The sequence below is a fragment of the Mercenaria mercenaria genome, chromosome 17 (assembly GCF_021730395.1).
Source record: "Mercenaria mercenaria strain notata chromosome 17, MADL_Memer_1, whole genome shotgun sequence".
In the NCBI taxonomy this organism is placed as follows: Eukaryota; Metazoa; Mollusca; class Bivalvia; order Venerida; family Veneridae; genus Mercenaria; species Mercenaria mercenaria.
The window spans coordinates 22,960,201-22,980,125 of record NC_069377.1 but is presented as its reverse complement, the minus strand read 5'-3'; the positions used below and the strand labels follow the sequence as shown (position 1 = coordinate 22,980,125).

Sequence of the window (19,925 nt, the reverse complement as noted above, 5' to 3'; positions counted from 1 at the left end):
TCAAGCTTAATCTGCTTTCTGATTTGTTTCTGGTTTAGCGTCGTTTTCCAAATGTAACTGTGGGCAATTGACCTTAAATGAATTCCTTGATTCTGTACAAGAACCAACCAGTTTTGAGTAAGTAACTACCAACTTCCTCGCATGAATAAGAGGTTGAGGACGAATGATTTCAGACACGACGTCTTTTATCAGTCGTAATGGAGAACGTACGCCTCGTCCGGAGATTGAATTCAAGACCCTGCGATCCGTACATCAGCGCTCTCTTTGTTGAGCTATGTGGACGGACTGTCTGTTTTCAGATAAATGCCTTGCAATTCATTCGGAATTTATCAATAATAAGAGCATTCTTTTTACAATGTGAAACAAATTGTTAATTCAGGAATGTGTGATAGTTCAAAGAAAAGACTGTAAGGGCTATCTTACATAGCTCTTAGAAAGATATATGTTTGTTTATCTTGCTTTTTACTCATGTACAATTATTTTGATATATTAGCCGTGTCATGAGAAAACCAACATAGTGGGTTTGCGACCAGCATGGATCCAGAATCCATGCTGTTCGCTTTCAAAGCCTATTGCAATTGGAGAAACTGTTAGCGAACAGCATGGATCCTGACCAGACTGCGCGGATGCGCAGGCTGGTCTGGATCCATGCTGGTCGCAAAGCCACTATGTTGATTTTCTCATGGCGCGGCTCATATATATATTCTTTTCATTTTGTATCGATAATAACATTTTTTCCCCATCATCCTTACAGCCATTTCCGAAGTTTACACTCACGAAAACATCAGGTTCACTGAACGCTTCACTTATCACGGATTATATCATAGGCTACATCATTGCAAACGAAAGAAGCTTCTTCAAGGCCAGGGACTCACAACAAAGATCTAAATGGGAGCAGTATGTTCAAATTGCTCATTAGTTTTGTATAATTGTTGTGGAGGTCGTTATTTCCTCTGTTTTGACTTACTGGCAAAGGTACATTTTCAAGGTTGGTGTTGTGGCAACAGAATATCTCTTGGACAGTTGATGTTGAAATACAGAAATTTACCAGTATATTGTACACTTCTTAAATGCTCTTATCTTCATTTTTCTGAAAATTATCACTTGCCTATCACCGCAGTCGGTTTGACACCCCGATCTTTCATTTGAGAAAGCCATCCAACTATCTCAAGGAAGATAGGTGGTGATTGAACGTGCCAGAAATAATGCCCGGATGCAAATCTGGGGTCTTGCTCTATCATAAAAGGCTGGACAGTTGCCATATGATCCATAATTATGTCAGTATGAGGTTTAACTCTTACTAATAAAGAGACAGTTGCAATGATGCTAATGGTATGGGATACATCACTTGAGCTTATTGCTCTGATGAAACAATAGAAAAGATTGAAGATTGCATTTTCTTAAGAGATATGAAAAACAAGCCTTCAATCTATATTTATAAATAAGCAACCAGTTGTTTATTTACTTTTCAGAATGATTTATGCTCACAGTCGAGGACTCTCTTCTCTTACCATTGGTATTCTCGGTGTTGGGGAAATTGGCCAACATCGTAAGTTGAAATCCTGTTACACACAGGTTGTATGGGCGGCCGGATTCTTTGAATGCAACTTGCTTGAATGAGGCTTTTCATGTATACTTTTGTCATTTTGTCATGCCGAACTTCATTCTTAGTTTAATGCTTGTCCCAGGGGTCAATGACCTGTCAGTGTTTGGACAAATGCAAAAAAGGAACATTTCTATATCAAAATATATTGCGTGTGCTTTTTATCATGCCGCCTTGAAAGAAGAAGGTGTATATTGTTTTGCTGATGTCGGTTTTCCGGTTTGTCCGTACATCAATCGGTTTCCGGATGATAACTTAAAAACGCTTGAGCCTAGGGTTATGAAAATTGATAGGGAGATATATGACCAGCAAATTAGTTGGTCAAAAGTCGAGGCGACAGTTAAAGGAACAGTTAAACCGTTTCCGGACGATGACTTGAAAAATAAAACAGATTTCACATAATAACTCAAGAATGTTTTTGCCCAAGATCTTCAAACTTGACATTTTGTTCCTTATGCAGTTACTGAATGCATCAAGGGGTGGGTTTTCGTGTTCTACGAGCTCTTGTATTATAATACGGTAATGCAAGCCGTCATGGCATCTTTAAAATAAATTCTTTAACGCCTCCTATATACTAATTTCAGTCGTTTAATGTTTTGATTTCAGTCGCTAAAATCTGTAAGGATTTCGGAATGACGGTATGGGGACTAACAAGAAAGGAACGTTTGCCTGAAAACAGTTGCTCACATGTTGACGTATACAGGTAAGTACTTTAAACTGAACGCCTCTAGATGTATGTCACCATTTTCGAAATTTTAGAAAAAAAAATAGGACATTCCATAACGTTTTTGGAAATTTCATATATTCAAAAACAAGAGGGCCAAGATGGCCCTAGGTCGCTCACCTGAGAAACACACCATAACACGCCATAACAGTGTTAACATGTTTGACCTAGTGAAAAAAATATTCTGACAGTTATCATTAAAATTGGAGCAAAAATCTTGAGTATAAAAAAGTATTTTCTTTGATTTGACCTAGAGACCTAGATTTTAACCCCAGATGACCCATATTCGAACTTAACCTAGATTACATCAAGGCTATCATTCTGATCAAATTTCATGAAGATCAATTGAAAAATACAGCTTCTATCGCATACACGAGGTTTTTCTTTGATATAACTTAGTTACCTACTTTTTGACCCTAGATAACCCATATTCAAATTCTACCTAGATTTCATCAAGAGAATCATTCTGACTTAATGTCAGGAAGATCAACTGAAAAATACAGCCTCTATCGCATACACAAGGTATTCCTTTGATTTGATCTAGTGACCTTCTTTTTGACCCCAGATGACCCATATTCGCATTTGACCTAGATTTCATCAAAACAATCATTCTGACCAAATTTCATGAAGATCAATAATTGAAAAATACAGCCTCTATCGCATACATAAGGTTTTTCTTTGATTTGACCTAATGATCTACTTTTTGACCCCAAATGACCCATATTCGAACTTCAACTAGATTTTATCAAGGCAATCATTCTGGCCAAATTTAATGAAGATCAATTGAAAAGTACAGCCTCTATTGCATACACAAGGTTTTTATTTGATTTGACCTAGTGACCTACTTTTTGACCCCAGATGACCCATATTCAAACTTGACCTAGATTTCATCAAGGCAATTATTCTGACTTTCAGGAAGATCAATTGAAACATATAGCCTCTAATGCATACACAAAGGTTTTCTTTGATTTAACCTAGTGAACTAGTTTTTGAGACCAGATGACCCATTTTTAAACTCAGCCTAGATTTCATTAAGGTTATCATTCTGACTTAATTTCAGAAAGAACAATTGAAAAATACAGCCTCTATCGCATACACAAGGTTTTTCTTTGATTTGCACTAGTGACCTAATTTTTGAACCCAGATAATCCATATTCAATCTTTACCAAGATTTCATCAATACAATTATTCTGGCGAAAATTCATGAAGATTAATTGAAAAATACAACCTCTATCGCATACACAAGGTTTTTCTTAGCTTTGACCTAGTGACCTAGTTTTTGACCCGAAGTAACCCATATTCGAACTCAGTTTAGATTTTATAAAAGTTATCATTCTGACCAAAATTTCATGAAGATCAGTTGAAAAATACAGCCTCTATCGCATACACAAGGTTTTTCTTTGATTTGACCTAGTGACCTAGGTTTTAACCCTAGATGACGCATTTTCAATCTCATCCTAGATTTCATCAAGATAATCATTCTGACCAAAATTCATGAAGATTAATTGAAAAATACAGCGTCTATCACATACACAAGGTTTTTCTTTGATTTGCCCTAGTGACCTAGTTTTTGACCCAAGATGACCAATTTTCAAACTCGACCTAGATTTTATCAAAATTATTATTCTGACCAAAATCCATGAAAATTAATTGAAAAATACAGGCCCTATCGCATACACAAGATTTTTCTTTGATTTGACCTAGTGACCTAGTTTTTGACTCCATATGACCCATTTTCAAAGTCTTCCTAGATTTTATCAATGTAATCATTGTGACCGAATTTCACGAAGATCAGTTGAAAAATACAGCCTCTATCGCATACACAAGCTAAATGTTGATAGACAGACGACAGACGGAGGACGCCGGACATCAAGCGAACACAAAAACTCACTTGAGCATTGCTCACTTGAGCTAAAAACCATAGCTTTTGTCAATAAGATATGTAAAAATATCTCAAAAGCGTTACCCACACTGTTGACATTTGATTTATATCAAAATGAATCAACTGTTATTGACTTACACGTCAACATACCTGCTTATTCAGCACTTGTTTATCACTTTCGGTATATAGTGCTCCACATAAATTATCAGTACCTAATTTTGTCTACTTCTGTTTTCGAAAGGAAGTGCAATGTGACATAGCACATAGCAGTTACAAGAAAATATACGTATGTTTAATGCAATTTTAAAAGCGAAAATGATATATATATAAACAACGACAAAAGCGGAACAAGACGTGGTTAAACAAAGAATTACTTGGTTTAAACTGGTCGGTCATCAGAAAATGCACTCTGCAGTACACATGACAGAACGGTTCAGTTTTCTTTCTTTTTGAAACATTTGATGTGTTCCGATAATTGTACCGACTGCGTTAACATTCACCTCGTCTTTTTACAGAAAAATCTGTTTATATTGATCAAAAAGTCAATGATCTTCTAAGTGGTATGGAGAAAAAGGAAGTCTCGGCCCTTATTGTGATTGACTTAAGTGGGGCATTTGGCTCTGTCGACCACGACATTCTTCTAGATCTCCTAAAAGCACAATATGGTGTCTGTGATACATCTTCAATAGGTAGACTCCTATTTAAGGCCTCGTACTTGTAAGATTAATATAATTAACAATGTATATTCATCAGACGGCCATCTTGAATGCAGTGTGCCCCAAGGCAGTTGCCATGGTCCGTGGCTGTATCTCACCTATGTTGGAACTCCTTTGTATGTCATTCCAAAATCCATATCAGTCTACGGTTTTGCTGATGATCATATAGTAAAAGCTTTCGTCCTACGTCTGTTTCCATAGAATCACAAGCGATCGGAGACCTTGAAAGGTGCGCAGTTATAATCAATGACTGGATGAATATAAACAAACTGAAAATGAACACTTGCAAAACTGAATTTATTATGTTTGGTAGCAGACCTCAATTGAACAAATGTTTTCAAATTCAATTAACATTGCTGGTGATGATGTCAAACGTGAAAGCACAATTAGATATCTCGGTGCATTTCTTGACGAAACCTTGAACTTTAAAGATCATGTAAATCGCAAATGCCGTACAGCCATGTTGAATTACTACAAATTAAGAACATCCGAAAATATTTAACAAAAGCAGCCACTGAAATTTTAGTTTTGTCTCTACTTATTTCACATCTGGATTATTGCAATGTCATACTATATGATGTAGCTAATTGAAAGGTGCATAAGATGTAACGTATTCAAAACATGTGCGCAAAACTTGTCCTTAACAGGAGGAAATTTGACAGTTCTAAACAAGCATTGTATAACTTACTTTGGTTGCCCGTGAAAGCAAGAATTGAGTTCAAGATAATTTCTTTCTTTATAGCTGTCACACTGGCAGAACACCTACGTATTTAACAGAATTGCTTACAGAGTATACTCCTGGTAAGCAAGGTTTGAGATCGTCAGAAAATTTTGAATGTCGTTATGTTGTTCCATACAACAAGAGCAAACCATTCAATGATAGAAGTTCCTGTAGGTCCAAAATTTTGGAATGAACTGCCATTAGAACTACGCAAAAGTAAATCACTTGACACATTCAAAACCTTTTTTAAAACACTGTATTTTAGAGATTGTGTGGCATTGTTTTAAATTTTTTGATGACTGTTTATTATGCGATAACAGCAGGTGACTTTAAATTTTTGTAAAAGGTTTTACATTTGAACATTTATATTTCCAATGTTTGTTTAATTAAAAACACTTGTTGGTACAGGCCCTATGGGTAGGGTAGTGTGTAGTATTTCTTTTTTAAATAGTATATGATGGCACCATTTACCGGGGGTTTGAACCTCTATATGCAGCCCGTCTGGGCGTACCATATAATTCTTTAAGCACTGGTAGACGCAATAGGGGTAAAGTGACCTCAAGGGGAGGGGTGCGGTGATGACTGTTTGTTAAAATAAGGCTGTTAGTTTGATTATTATTATTATTGTAAGTATTGTCGTTATTAATAGTGTTGTTATTATTATTATTATGTACAACGCCGTGGAATATGTCATTGTATAAAAATAGGCGTTTAATCAAATTTTACAGTTTCATTTTCAGTTTTTTATTAAAGAAGTTTCACCAGTTCTGACAATCATACAATATGGTTTTATTTCAGAACACCTGATAGACTAAATGATCTTCTAGAGAACTGCGATTATATTTGCAATATTTTACCCAGCACGCCACAGACTAGAGATATGCTGTCTGGAGATGTTTTGAAAAGTTGCAGACATAAGGTATTGTAGTGTAGAAAATAGATTAAATAGCTACAATGTGATCGAAGATTACAATGCAATGCTCATATATTTCTATTAAATTGTCATTCTATGAAAAGTAATACTTTAAAAAATGTTTTACTTTAGCGTACACTAAGTATCATAACACTGTCCGTCTTAACGGAGCTTGACGCCAGTTTCAAGTAATGTTAATAAGCATGTTTTTCACAACGACCATTTAAGGACATATTTATTGACTATATTCTGATATAACCTGTCACTTCTATGTATTTTATATTTAAGATTAAAAATTAGACAACAAAATAGTAATATATCTATCAAATAATCTCAAGTGTTTTGAAACATGTATTTACTTGTACATGCATTGTCATTGACATTTTGTGGCGGTGCCATAGAAGTTACACGTCGTGAGAAAAAATATCAAAGATCGTGCTTTACGAGTAAAGTCCGGGGTTACCGTACTACGCCTTATTTATTCTTTTTATTGGAAAAGTAATTTCTGAACTTTTATATAAAAACAGGAAATAACAAATTATGGTAAATCACTATTCTAGCTGAATTATTTGATAAACTGATAATACCAACAATAAAACATGTGTTACGGTCGTCATAACAGGAAACAATCCTTACTTCAAATGTAAAACCATTAAATGAAAGGAGCTTTACTATATTTTTTGCAAGCGTTGTATTTTTAAGATTATTTCAGAAAAGTGTTTTCATCAATGTAGGACGTGGAGATGTTGTAGATGAACAGAGTATTGTGGCTGCACTTGAGTAGGTTTCAAACAACGGCTTCAATATCAATATATGATCAGAATCAAAATGTACACTTTTATATTAGATGAATGTGCAAGTCTCACAGCAAAAGTTTCTTGTAATTAGACTAAGCGTTGTAATCTCTGGTCCTTTGTGATAATTGAGTTTCCGTGTAAGAGATTTCCAAGACCTATGCCAGTAATTATAAACACTCTCCAAAACAGACATAAATTTTTACCTCTGAAGAAAAGCTGACATACCGTCTTTGATAAACGCTCTTGTACTGAAAAATTATAGAAACATTTATTCATTCATTTGGTAAAAAATTGAAGCATGGTGTTTTGGAAAACTGTATTTTCAGTATCAAGAATTAAAAATTTAGCATTTAAATGACAAAGGCTAAAATTTAGCGATCTTGACTTGAATATCTAAATAAAGACGGGAATTTGCTAATTATCTTTCATAAAAAGATTCGATCGTACCGCGTCTGATTGTATTTTGCTTAGTTGCAATCTATGCTTCCAAATGATCTGCTTACCTATTAAGTTTTCAGTGAAACAGGTATTAAGATTAAATATTGTTTTTTTCAATTTATTTGTTTTGACATTGCTATCTGATTAATTTACTTTCAAATTGTTTATGTATATTTCTGCACATGTCAGTCATTGACACATCTATAAAGATACTGCTGTAAAGTTTCGTTCTGTGAAGGCTGCTTCCTCTGATAATGAATTTTCGTATTTAACGTTTGTCCTTCTTGTTATTTGTTTCAATAATAATATGGTGTTCATACTTGACAAATATTTGTTAAATTTCTTCAATTTCATATTTTAAATTTCAGTAATGGATGGCTCAGCGGTGCTGTCCTTGACGTATTTCGCAAGGAGCCTTTGCCAGCGTCCAGTCCCCTATGGAGCCACCCTGGAGTTACAGTGACCCCTCATGTTTCCGGCTGGTCTGCGGATACTTCTGTGAGTTACTCATCTTTTGAATTACATTCCCATTTCGTCATATTCATCACACTTCGGTGTCTCAGTTAATACAAGTTTGTGCTATATATTTAAGAAATAATAAGTGTATCCACATGTTTTATCAGAAAACGAAATAAGAGTTCGGATGCGTAATAAGTAAGTCAAGAGGGCATAGCCCGAGTGATTTAATTTTCCAATTTTCCTCATTCTGAAGTTTGATTTCGTGATAAAGCTAAAGGAAAGCATTTTTCTTTCGATTTTAACCACGCAAAATTCGCAAAAAAATCAAATCTATTGAATAGCTATTTTTAGACTTTGGTCCATAGTCTGTTTCAGTTCGTAACCCGAACGAAGAGAATAGCCTAATGGAGTTCAGTATTCATAAACTAGTAATATATCATCTCATAACCTGTTGGTGAATCAATTATTTATCAAAAAATGCAGAGAATTTGTATTATGATCTTTACTTGTGTATGCCTTCAGATCGTTATGACGTCATGATGACGTAAATTACGACGTCACTGTTGAATCATTACCAAGAAAATTCACTTATAGAGTTCAAAAAGTGTTTACGACCTCGCATATAACTCAATACGACGTTTTGTTATAATAATTATATCCTGTACGTTGTTTACTACTACTTTTTATATGCATCTGTTTGTCATCCAGTTGAACTGCAAAAATGTAACCTCAGTATTATTCACTTGACTTCATATGTCGTGAGTCGTAATGTTGTCGAAGAGAGTTATAATTAAATTCATAAAGAATCTCTGCAGACATTTTCTTTTAATAATTAACTTTGATAATCATTTGTCTTTTTTTTCAGCACATCGACAAGATAATGGATCGTTTTGTGGATAACTTTAAACGTTTCGTTGAAGGTCGGCCACTAAAAGGAGTTTTAGACTGGTCGCAAGGCTATTAACACTACAACATTTAAGGAATTATGGTACACACTAAAGGCTTTTATAGTGAAACATTTAGATATCCCAGTGTCAAGTGCTGCATGTTTTATGTCATAATTATATGGTATTGAAAGTCTATTCATTTAAAAAGTTAGAAAATAAAGAACATTACTGAGAAATTTCTTTTGTATTTTATTCTGTTATCCGTTATTCGCCTATCCTTTATACCAGTATGACGATACATATTTTTATTTAATATGATCTTATTACGTTTATGTCAGCACGTACGTTATATTCATATACAAATGACAGAGTTTGATTTTTTTCAGATTTTTTATGGTGATGAAATTGTACAGACATGTCTGTACTCCTAAATATCAAGTGAAGCGGTTTAAACACAAGGATTAAGCAATGACAAGAAAATTTGCACTAGAAATACCATGAAACTTCATTCCAGAAACAATGTACCTCCGAAATATTGCACAATAAATCGCACACAATTATCAGATTCAGCTGAGTGTACGTTTGATTGACAGTGAGATGTGTGCAATGATCAGTTTATCAGATGCCTAATGTTGGCAATTGTGAATGGACCTGTCTTTAAATTTGATCTGGTTTCAAAAGATATCCGGGCATTTATTAACTTTCAATAGACCTATAGACGGATCTTATCATGTATTGAAATATCATATTAATAACTTTAACAAATATCCTTTACTTTTTCATTGCCTGTATATGTAATGAAGGTATATCTTCATATTTTTCACATAAAATCGTTTATTTAACCGCAAAACCTTCTAAATTAAGAAGCTAGTTTCGGTGTTATTCTTGAAGAAAGTGGTACGTGCTACATCCGTCTGGTGAACGAGATATCTCACTTATCAGGTAATGTATTTAAGGTAGTTCTGCACGTTTGGTAAACTGGAAGTGATGGCGTAACGTCGTTTAACCGGATAACGTAGATTAAAGCCTGGATTCGGCGTCCGGAAATGAAAATCATTTTATGAATTAACGACTACCCGTGAGTAAATTTATTACAGTGGCAACGTAACTGTCTTTCTAAAGTTAGAATATGATATTAAAACAGCTGACACGTTAAATAATTCAAAATTATGGCTTGAAACCAGCTTGAAATGTGCGAATCACTTAATCATGGGCAAATATTTCAAAAAACAAGCACACGGACCTATACATTTTATTTCACAATATAATAGGTTATATGTTTATTTACGACTGTGAGAAGTTTCATTAAAATCTACATTGTAAGAAAAATTCGGGGGATTTCAATTTCAAAACGGGAACGTCGCGTTTACTTGGTGAGGAATATATTACAACATGTTCCTATGTTCTTATGTAGTAGAAAATGTCTGTCAGTCAATTTGAACGTTTAGAGGGGATATATACTGTATATCTCAATGTATATCAAATTGTTGGTGTGTGGAAAGGAATTTCTATGCCTAGTATTCAACGAAAACTTATCGATCGTTCAGTATTGAGGTATACATGTATATCTCCACATTTTGCTGTGTAGTTAAGCCGTTCAAGCGGAACTTCTCGAAGTAACATGTACTCGTATATCTCCACATTGTGCTGTGTAGTAAGAAGTGCCCATGCCTAGTATTAAAGTGGAGCTTATTAATAGTTCATCAGTGCGGTGAACGTGTATATCGCAACATTTTGCTGTTTACAAGTGGAACTTCTCCATTGTTCGATCATAGTGAAGTAAAATGTTAACACATTAGTTTGGTGTATAGTAAGAATTCAACAGTGAAGTAACATGTGTATCTCAACATGTTGTTGTTTAGTTGGGAATATATGCTTATGCCCAGCATTCAAGTGTAACTTATCGATAGTTATATATTGATGTATACACTTACATTTCAATATTTTGTTGTGTAGTTAAGACATTCAAGTGGAACTTCACGATTGTTCGATAATAAGACATGTTTATCTCAACATTTTGTTATGTAGTCTAGAGTGTCCATACCTACCATTCAAGTCGAACTTATCGATAGTTCTGTAGTGTTTAATAAAATACGCATTTAAAATACTTCTGACAAGGATTGGATTTATACTTTAAACAAAAAATAAAAGTAAGAAAATATCTTTAGTGTTGTTGAATATTTCATATGCTTTTCGAAACAGTTCCCGTCTCATTATTCATTCAAATTGACATTATTAGAAATCAAGTACCCTGTTCCAAATGTGATACCAAATTAACCTTTAGCCAGCTTGTGGCAAGTGGTTTGGCCTTTGTGAACAGTGCATACCAATATCAGCCTGTTCGCTATACATTTTTAACCAGGTTTTCAACGAAAACCTGAGTTATTAGATTGGGGTAGATGTCGGTCGGGCGGGCGGGCGGCGGCGGCTGCGGTGGCGGCGGCGGCTTCAAACTGGTGTTTCCCGTCAATAACTTTTGTTTTGGTAAAGATATTTGAATAAAACTTGGTATGTATGTAGCTTATATCAAGACAAAGGCTGGGATTGATTTTGGGGTTTCTGGGGTCAAGGTCAAGGTCACTGTTACTTAAAATAGAAAAAGGGTTTCCGGTCAATAACTTTTGTTTCGGTAAAGATATTTGAATAAAACTTGGTATGTATGTAGCTTATATCAAGGCAAAGGCTGGGATTGATTTTGGGGTTTCTGAGGTCAAGGTCAAGGTCACTGTTACTTAAAATAGAAAAAGGGTTTCCGGTCAATAACTTAACTTAGGAATGAGCTATCATGATGAAACTTGGTGTATAGAAAACTTATATAAAGTTGTAGCTTGGGATTGATTTTGGGGTTTCTGGGATTAAGGTCAAGGTCATTGTTACTAAAAATAGGGTTATGGTTAGGTTAGGGTTAGGGTTAGCATATCTTCTACATGCATGGAGGGATTTTGATGAAAGATGGCACAATTGTTCACCATCATGAGACGGAGTGTCATGCACAAGAACCAGGTCCCTAGGTCTAAGGTCAAGGTCACACTTAGAGGTCAAAGGATACAAGAATGAAAACTTTGTCCGGAGCATATCTTCTTCATGCATAGAGGGATTCTGATGTAACTTGGCACAATTATACACCATCATGAGACGAAGTGTCTTGCGCAGTTCCCTTCTTTAGAATTACTTCCCTTTGTTGTTACTATAAATAGCTTATATTGTAACTTTTTCATTACTAGACTTAGGGAAAAATCGAGACCACTTTTCTGTAGTACAACATGCATGTTAGATCCAATTTTGAGGTGTATTTTGACCAATCTCTACCTGGTAAGGATTTCTGTGTGGACTTACAATTTTTTTTTTGTATTTTTTTTTTTTTTTTTTTTTTTTTAAGATTAACTTCCCTTAGTTGTTACTATAAATAACTCATATTGTAACTTTTTTTATAATTGACCGTAGGGAAAAACCAAGACCACTTTTCTGTGGTACAACATAGTTGTTACTTTCTAATTTTAGGTGTATTTTAAGGTATCTCTACCTGGTAAGGAGTTTTTTTTGTGGACTTAGAAAAACAAAAGAATTACAATGATTACTAAACAACCACAAAATTAAAATTACATCTGCAAATACAGGTGCTAGACTAAAGAAATTTGCTGTGACGGGCGTATATTGTGACATTCTGGCACTCTTATTTATTCTTATGAAAAGTGTTGAAAACCTGGTTTTGTGGCATTGCCGCGTTTCTTGTTTGTATATTTTTTCAATTAACATCCGTTTGAATGATAAATCGTACTGCCCCATATTGAATGATGGTTCAGTTCATTTTAGAAACTTAGAAAAAAGTAAGATTTAATAAATATAGGTTTTCCTAATGACACATTAAATTGGAGGGAATGTTTATATTTTTCAGTATGAATTAAGCAATATCTAGGCTTGTTAAATGTAGATATTTGTTACTACGACGTGTGTTTCTGAGGATGACTGACGAGCCCCGTTAGGCTATGTTTCGTAGATCTATTTTTAATTCACTAATATCTATCTTTAGATAGTTTGCATTAATTTACAATTTGTTTTGTAGCGTTTTCAAATGTTTTAAAAATGACATTTTTTTTTTTCGAATTATCCTAATATAAATATGAATGTTCGTTTTAAACACATACACGAAACTGTTATCTTACCTTAAATGAATTAAATATTGTAAACTCATTATCTTAATTTGAATTCAGATATTTGAGGGACACTCAAGTGTCCCCAGGACAAATCTAAACATTCACCCACTCTCGGGAGTTGACACTACTGTCGCTCACGTTTATGAATACAAATCGAAGCTTTCCCGAGTAAAAACGTGACCGTTTTTGTGGCAATTTATTAGAGAGCAGTTAATGAGTGGAGTTGGAGGACTGTCTATTGATGCCCTTGACTAAAAACGATTCTTTCAAAATTGTATTTTGTTGAAACAATGCTATATATATTACTCTACAATAACGCCATTCCGCTTGTTATTATTAAAATCGACACATTGTTCGAATGTAACAAAAGCTAGTTGATATGTATTTAAGCGAGAAAACTGCATTTTTCCCCAGGATGCCTCTGGTGCGTTCTTGAGCACTCTCAGACTGTGTTATATCACAGTTAAAATCGTCCTTTTAGCTCTATTTATCACAGTTACTTTCATATTAAAAAAATATATGATAACAAGGATAATTGGGGATTTATCAGTTTAATATGTCGAACAAACATTGTATTGAAAGCATCAGTTAATCAAACCACATAAAGACATACAACAACATGCTACAGTTCACTATAGTGTATAGTTTATAGCCCGACAGGATAGGTACGGAGGGTCAGGGGTCTCCTTAGAAATCTTTGAAAACAGTATAAAATGGTGCCTCTGTGCTTTTTAATTTGAGTACTGAAGGTAACCCCCTTTCTTTTTCCAAATTGTGTGGTGGGTTCGTCTGCTTTGGCCCCTGGATCCCCGAATGGAAAGGCTCTCGTATTTGCCTATTTTAGATATGAGGGTTACTCATTTTCAGTTGGGTCAGGGCTTAAACCTGAAAATTTGAAAACAGATACAAATGTATCGTAATTTTGGGTTACCCCAGTATAGTGGGGGTCAGGGGCTCTTTCCCTTAGAAATTTTGAAATATGTAAAAATTGTGGCCTCTGGTGCGTTTTTTTAAGTAATTTTTGATAATAATATTGGGTGCAACTGATAGTATCACTTTCACAAACTTGGTGGGGGTTGGGGTACGTGGCTCCTCGGCCCGGCCCTGGATCCGAGCATGGCAAGGCTCTCAGTATGACAGCTAGGATTTCTGACTCACCTTGCCCCAGTTATGTCATAAGGCAAATTATATTCTGATATAGCTCTATTCTAATGATATTAATATACTTTTTGAACTTTTGAAACTGATTTTTTCATCAGTGTGATAGGGCTACTTTTTACGTTTTTTGGCTCCTCAAATTTTAACCGATGCAACTGCCTCGGGTTGCCTCAGTGTGACTTCTACTATTGTCGCGGGCGAGAATTAAGGTGACACAAACAGGATTCCGTAAATTTTTATCCGTGATTCTTAATAAATTATTGCATACAATGTGGATTTTCTATTGTAATCTTCACTTGCAAATACCATTTATTTGTCGCATAAAAATGGACTACTGATTAAGACGTAATTTAAAAAGCACTTTCAAGATACAAATAAAATTAATGAAGAAAAAAAAAGGACAAATTTTCAAAACTGCTGTTTTATTAGGACTTAGACTAAGACTTCAGTTGTATATATATCAACATATTTTAAAGATGAAGCATCAAAACTGGTGGGAGTTTTACAAAGAGAAACAACTTTTGTTTTTCTGAAAACTGTTAGACATCCTAAACACGAATATAAATGTAAGTACAGGACAGAATATGTTTTATAAAGTCATCTCCCATTATTGGACATAAAAATGTTTCAGTGTTTTTCATTAAATAACCATTCAATTGATATCACTGTTTTCAGCAAATTGCTTTAAATATTTGGAACTGAACCTCAATTTTATATTTTTTTTTTCAATGGAGTAATCTTTTACAATATCACTTACATCTGTGTGGTCGCACAACTTTCAATTTTCACTGTTTTTCTTCGAAAGGGTCTTTGAAATTGATTTCTTCCGGATATAGATATTTCTAATTTAATTGTTTGTTCACGTTGGTAACATACACTCCGTGGAAGTTTCAGAAGGCGAAGTTATGACTCGCATCATGTTTTACTGAATCAAAAATCCGCTTAACGAAAATTTTGCGTTTTTGCTTTCGGTTCACATAAAACAGATTTGATTACACGCTCCTGGATAAAATAAATGAAGAATTCTGTGAAATGAATATTATATTTCAGTGCAAGACTCTTTTATGGCTGTTAATCAGAATTGCTACTCAATAATGGCTTTGGTCTGGTAGTATCTTGTTGTTTCAGTTTGGCGTGGGGATGGGGTGGGGTGGTGAAGCGGGGGACAGTTGAATATATATATTTAGATTCACTGTACAAAACTTTAGTTAGTACATTAAATAATGACGTATTTACTTATGGTTTATCGGTCTTATTTTGAGTTGTAAGCATGTTATAAACAGAAAATTAGTTAATCTACACAACCTTCGATGTAAAGGGAGACAACTAAAGATTAGTCGTCTCCCATTGCAGTGACTCTGACATCTATCTTTTGCATGTTTTTTACAGCTTTGTAAAATTTGTCGCAGATTTGAGCAATTGAAAGTAAACAAAGAAAAAAAAACGAAAAAAACAAAACAAAACAAACTAACATTATTTAGTGGGATCTATGGACTTGGAAATCCTTCTTAAACTAACTATTCCTCTTTTGCTGTTTAGAAAATCGCAGCACTTTAGCAAATAATCACAGTTTTTCTGAAGAGGGCTGTAAATTTCAAGAGTGCGAATTTCTGCGGAAACTGCATTAATTTCCTTCGTTTTGTTCATAAGCTGTCAAAAATCTTTTTATTTTCTTCCTACAATATCGCGGCAACTTCTTGATTATAAAAAATGTTGATCTGATGTTGCATACTTTCAAATCAATGTTCTTGTATGCTTTCCTGTACTTTTGTAACATAAGAGCGTTAAGAGCTTAGGTCTATTTATGGCTTTGAACCACTTTAACATATTTTAAGCTTCTGATGTTGCCTTGATATTAATTATTTAATTATTATTTACAGTAGCGTAGGATCGAACTCAAAGTTGTATGAGGCGGGGTGGGGGGAGGGGGGCGAGGGGGGAATAGGGCCATCTAAACTTACCTAGATTTTCCCTGAAAAAATATTCAGACAACCAAAAAAAACAGGAACAAAACAACAAACAACCCATGTCACATCAGATCGATATCAGTACATCTATAATGCTCCCCCTAATTGGCTTTTTTCCTTTACTCCTTTTTTTTTCTGTGGAAAATCAGGTTTTAGTGTCAAAAAATGGGGATGGGACAAACCGTGTGTAGCCCCTGTCCCTTTCTCAAAATTGGGGTGGGGAGGGGGGGGGGCGGCCCCGTGCCCCCTCTTCTACTACGCCTATGAATTTCTAATTAATAATAATTACTATTATCATACTTTTAGCAGCTATCTTTCTTCATTGACATGCATTGACAGACTTAATGAGATAACTTTACATAATACAAGATTTTACATGAGTGTCTTCTTTCAAATTAAATGTAAATAAAATAATACAGTGCAATATCCTGCTGAGTACTCTGTCATTTTTGTTCAACAGGTGTAATGAATTCAGTGTGGAAACGCAAATGTAAAACTTGGTTTATCAGATGCTAACTTTGTTTTAAATGAAGACGTTTATGTAAATAAAATGATCGAAAAAAGAAATAAAGACAAACGATAGACAATGGAATGGGACAGGAAACACAAATGACTCTGGAATCGAATAAAAATCTCCTTGAAAAGGACCCAAACTCATGCAAAACCTTTTGTTCGTTTGCTATGGTAGCATTTGCATTTCGTCCATTGAGAGATTTTTCATTCTGTATTATATATCAGGGACAGTGGGAATAAAGAAATATACAGATAAAGGTTTGGCCAGAAAAGTACATGAAGAATGAAATGCTACACTTAACGTGTGCATGCTTAAGCATATTAAAACAAAATTTAAATGCCTATACGACCCGAAAATGTTCGATTTAATTTTATGTCTTGATATGAATACAGCTGGGAAGACAGTCATTAAGTCATGAACATACTTTACATGTTTCGTGGTGTTTTGGGATAATTTATATAAACACGCCGTCTGTATGGTTGGGATTTAAAAACAAAAACAATATGGTTGTTTACATAGCAACATTTCTATTAGAACAAATCAGATTAAAAATAGTACAAGCTGTACCAATCGAGACCACGTTGGTTTTTCTGCAAACGAAACGACTTACCTTCTCAGAATGTAAGTATTGCAGATTATTAAAATAATTCAAATCAATTATCATTATAAATAATAAAATGAAAATGAACATTTGTAAAATATGAATTGTGTATTTTAAGGCGGCAGCATAATATAAAGTTTGAAAATATGATAATTTTTCATTTTTCCAATTCGATACAAAATTGTTGTTTGCGACCAGCATGGATCCAGACCAGCCTGCGCATCCGCACAGTCTGGTCAGGATCCATGCTGTTCGCTAATGGTTTCTCTAATAACAATAGTCTTTGAAAGCGAACAGCATGGATCCTGACCAGACTGCGCGGATGCGTAGGCTGGTCTGGATCCATGCTGGTCGCAAACACATTATGTTGGTTTTCTCATGGCACGGCCCATATTAATCTCAAGATAAGTCTATAATTGCACGATAGTACAGGTATAAGATATACGTGACTGGTCATATTGACAACATATGGGCCATTCAATAAGTATGCATGTCTTTTCGCAAAAATCTTTTAATCCTAATATAAAATCTTGTCATGCGGAAGTTAATATTTACACTTCCGTTCGCAGACAATACGATTCGGTTCTTGATACGGATAGAACATCCTACAAAAACACCTCCTGTAAGTCCTGCATACATTTAGATAACCATTTCCCGGAAATTTAACTCCTGTTTCTAAATTTGATATGTCGTCGTGCTATTTATGATGTGTTAAAGATGTCAGATGCCCATCTTCCATTGAAATATTTTATCTTAATTTACTTCGAATGTAGAAAATCCTCATCAAATGAGCCGCGCCATGAGAAAACCTACATAATGGCTTTGCACCAGCATGGATCCAGACCAGCCTGCGCATCCGCGCAGTCTGGTCAGGATCCATGCTGTTCGCTTTCAAAGTCTATTGCAAGTAGAGAAACTGTTAGCGAACAGCATGGATGCGCTGGCTGGTCTGGATCCATGCTGGTCGCAAACCCACTATGTTGGTTTTGTCATGGCACGGCTCAAATGTACTTTTAACATTTTTAAATATATAAATTAATTGTGGATGTAGAGATACTTCTTGAAACCTTCCGGGTTTTCAGTGGTACACATTTATACTGTGCTGTTAATACAAATACACATGTTAATTTTGTGTTTTTACATAAAGTTTTTGTAGTTTTTGTGCATATTTTCAAATATAAAATTTGGGTTTTGTACACGTTTAACGTTACTTTGTATTTAAGTTCCGACTATTTCACAAAATATATTTAAGAATAAATTATACAAATCTTCTTTTCCGATTTTATATCACAAGTATATTATAAGAAATTGAATTTATTATCAATGGCTAGATCTAAGTTCTTAAAATGACGTGTAGCTGCATACCAAACAACGAGATGAATATCAAAGTTCCTCACATGACTGTAGTTACATAATGTTTAACAGGTGTCAGTAAAATTATGAACGTTTCTGTTGCCAGTGTATGGGTTCCAAATACTAGAAATGTTTTTAGAGAATGTTATAGATTGCAAAGTGATAGTATTAAACCTTAGCGGGGAAAAAGAAGACTACCCAGGTAGAAGTGTATAATGGAGTCAGACGGAACTTCACAGAGCAATTGTAATAAGGGATTTTCTTGGTAGTTTTATGATGAATCAATATTATCATTGTTACGGAAAATAGAAGTTACCATTTGCGTAGGTTCAATAGTGTTTTTGTTTTTATTGTTTATACATTCTGTACCATCAAGTGTAACAAATGCATACAGGGATATCTAATTAAGTCATATGTTTAAAGAGGAGAATATGCAAAAGACTTTTAACTTACTTTTCATCTGTGTTCTTCCTTTTTATCATCATTTATTGAGAAAAATAGTATGCATTAAAGAGGAATATAGTCAGTAACAGGTGTTTGTTGACCTGTCTGAATATGTTTAGTAACAAGCAACGACAGACTTCCATGTACTTCCATTGTAATTTAAAAATCAGTTGAAAGGTTTTGATCTTTCGAGAGTTGCTGACAATTGCATGTAACACAACAAATCTGTTAGAACTGAATTCTTTGATTATATATCGAAAACACACGAAATCTTTGAATCATAGTAACAGATGTAATTTCCATTTCTTGAATTGGTAATTTAGTTTGACAACATAAAGATATAACCAAATCTGTAAGAAGGCTGCGGGTCTTTTTGAAGCATAAAATGCAAGTATAAAAATAGCAGACTCGCTCTGAAAATGTCTGTTAAAAAGACTCTGAGGTAATAAAAAGTGGAACACCCCTCACACACAAAACCCTTGTGCATATACATAGAATATTTATTGAACTTTCTTTTAGCTATTTCATCATGCGCCTGCCATGCAATTATTGAAACATATATGAAAGAGATTTGTACATGTATCATGATAACAT

General features: G+C 34.5%; 1 protein-coding gene across 8 annotated transcripts in view; it reads left to right on the top strand.

Moving 5' to 3' along the window:
* The window catches only part of LOC123536290 (glyoxylate/hydroxypyruvate reductase A-like), a 41,669-nt gene that overhangs the window by 14,602 nt on the left and 7,142 nt on the right, over positions 1–19,925 (top strand). For 4 of the 8 annotated variants that reach the window (XM_045319339.2, XM_045319341.2, XM_053529253.1 and 1 more), the window contains exons 4-11: positions 755–897; positions 1,473–1,549; positions 2,210–2,306; positions 6,445–6,565; positions 7,272–7,339; positions 8,163–8,292; positions 9,119–9,241; positions 9,527–11,301. The exons of 2 other annotated variants lie outside the window; for them this stretch is intronic. In XM_045319339.2, the coding sequence (XP_045175274.2) occupies positions 755–897; positions 1,473–1,549; positions 2,210–2,306; positions 6,445–6,565; positions 7,272–7,339; positions 8,163–8,292; positions 9,119–9,217 (735 nt within the window). In that variant the 3' untranslated portion in view covers positions 9,218–9,241; positions 9,527–11,301. Of the gene's footprint in view, positions 1–754; positions 898–1,472; positions 1,550–2,209; positions 2,307–6,444; positions 6,566–7,271; positions 7,340–8,162; positions 8,293–9,118; positions 9,242–9,526; positions 11,302–17,357; positions 17,555–18,934; positions 19,090–19,925 lie in introns of those variants that run through there. 2 more of the 8 variants (XM_045319343.2, XM_053529254.1) reach the window with 2 other exon arrangements.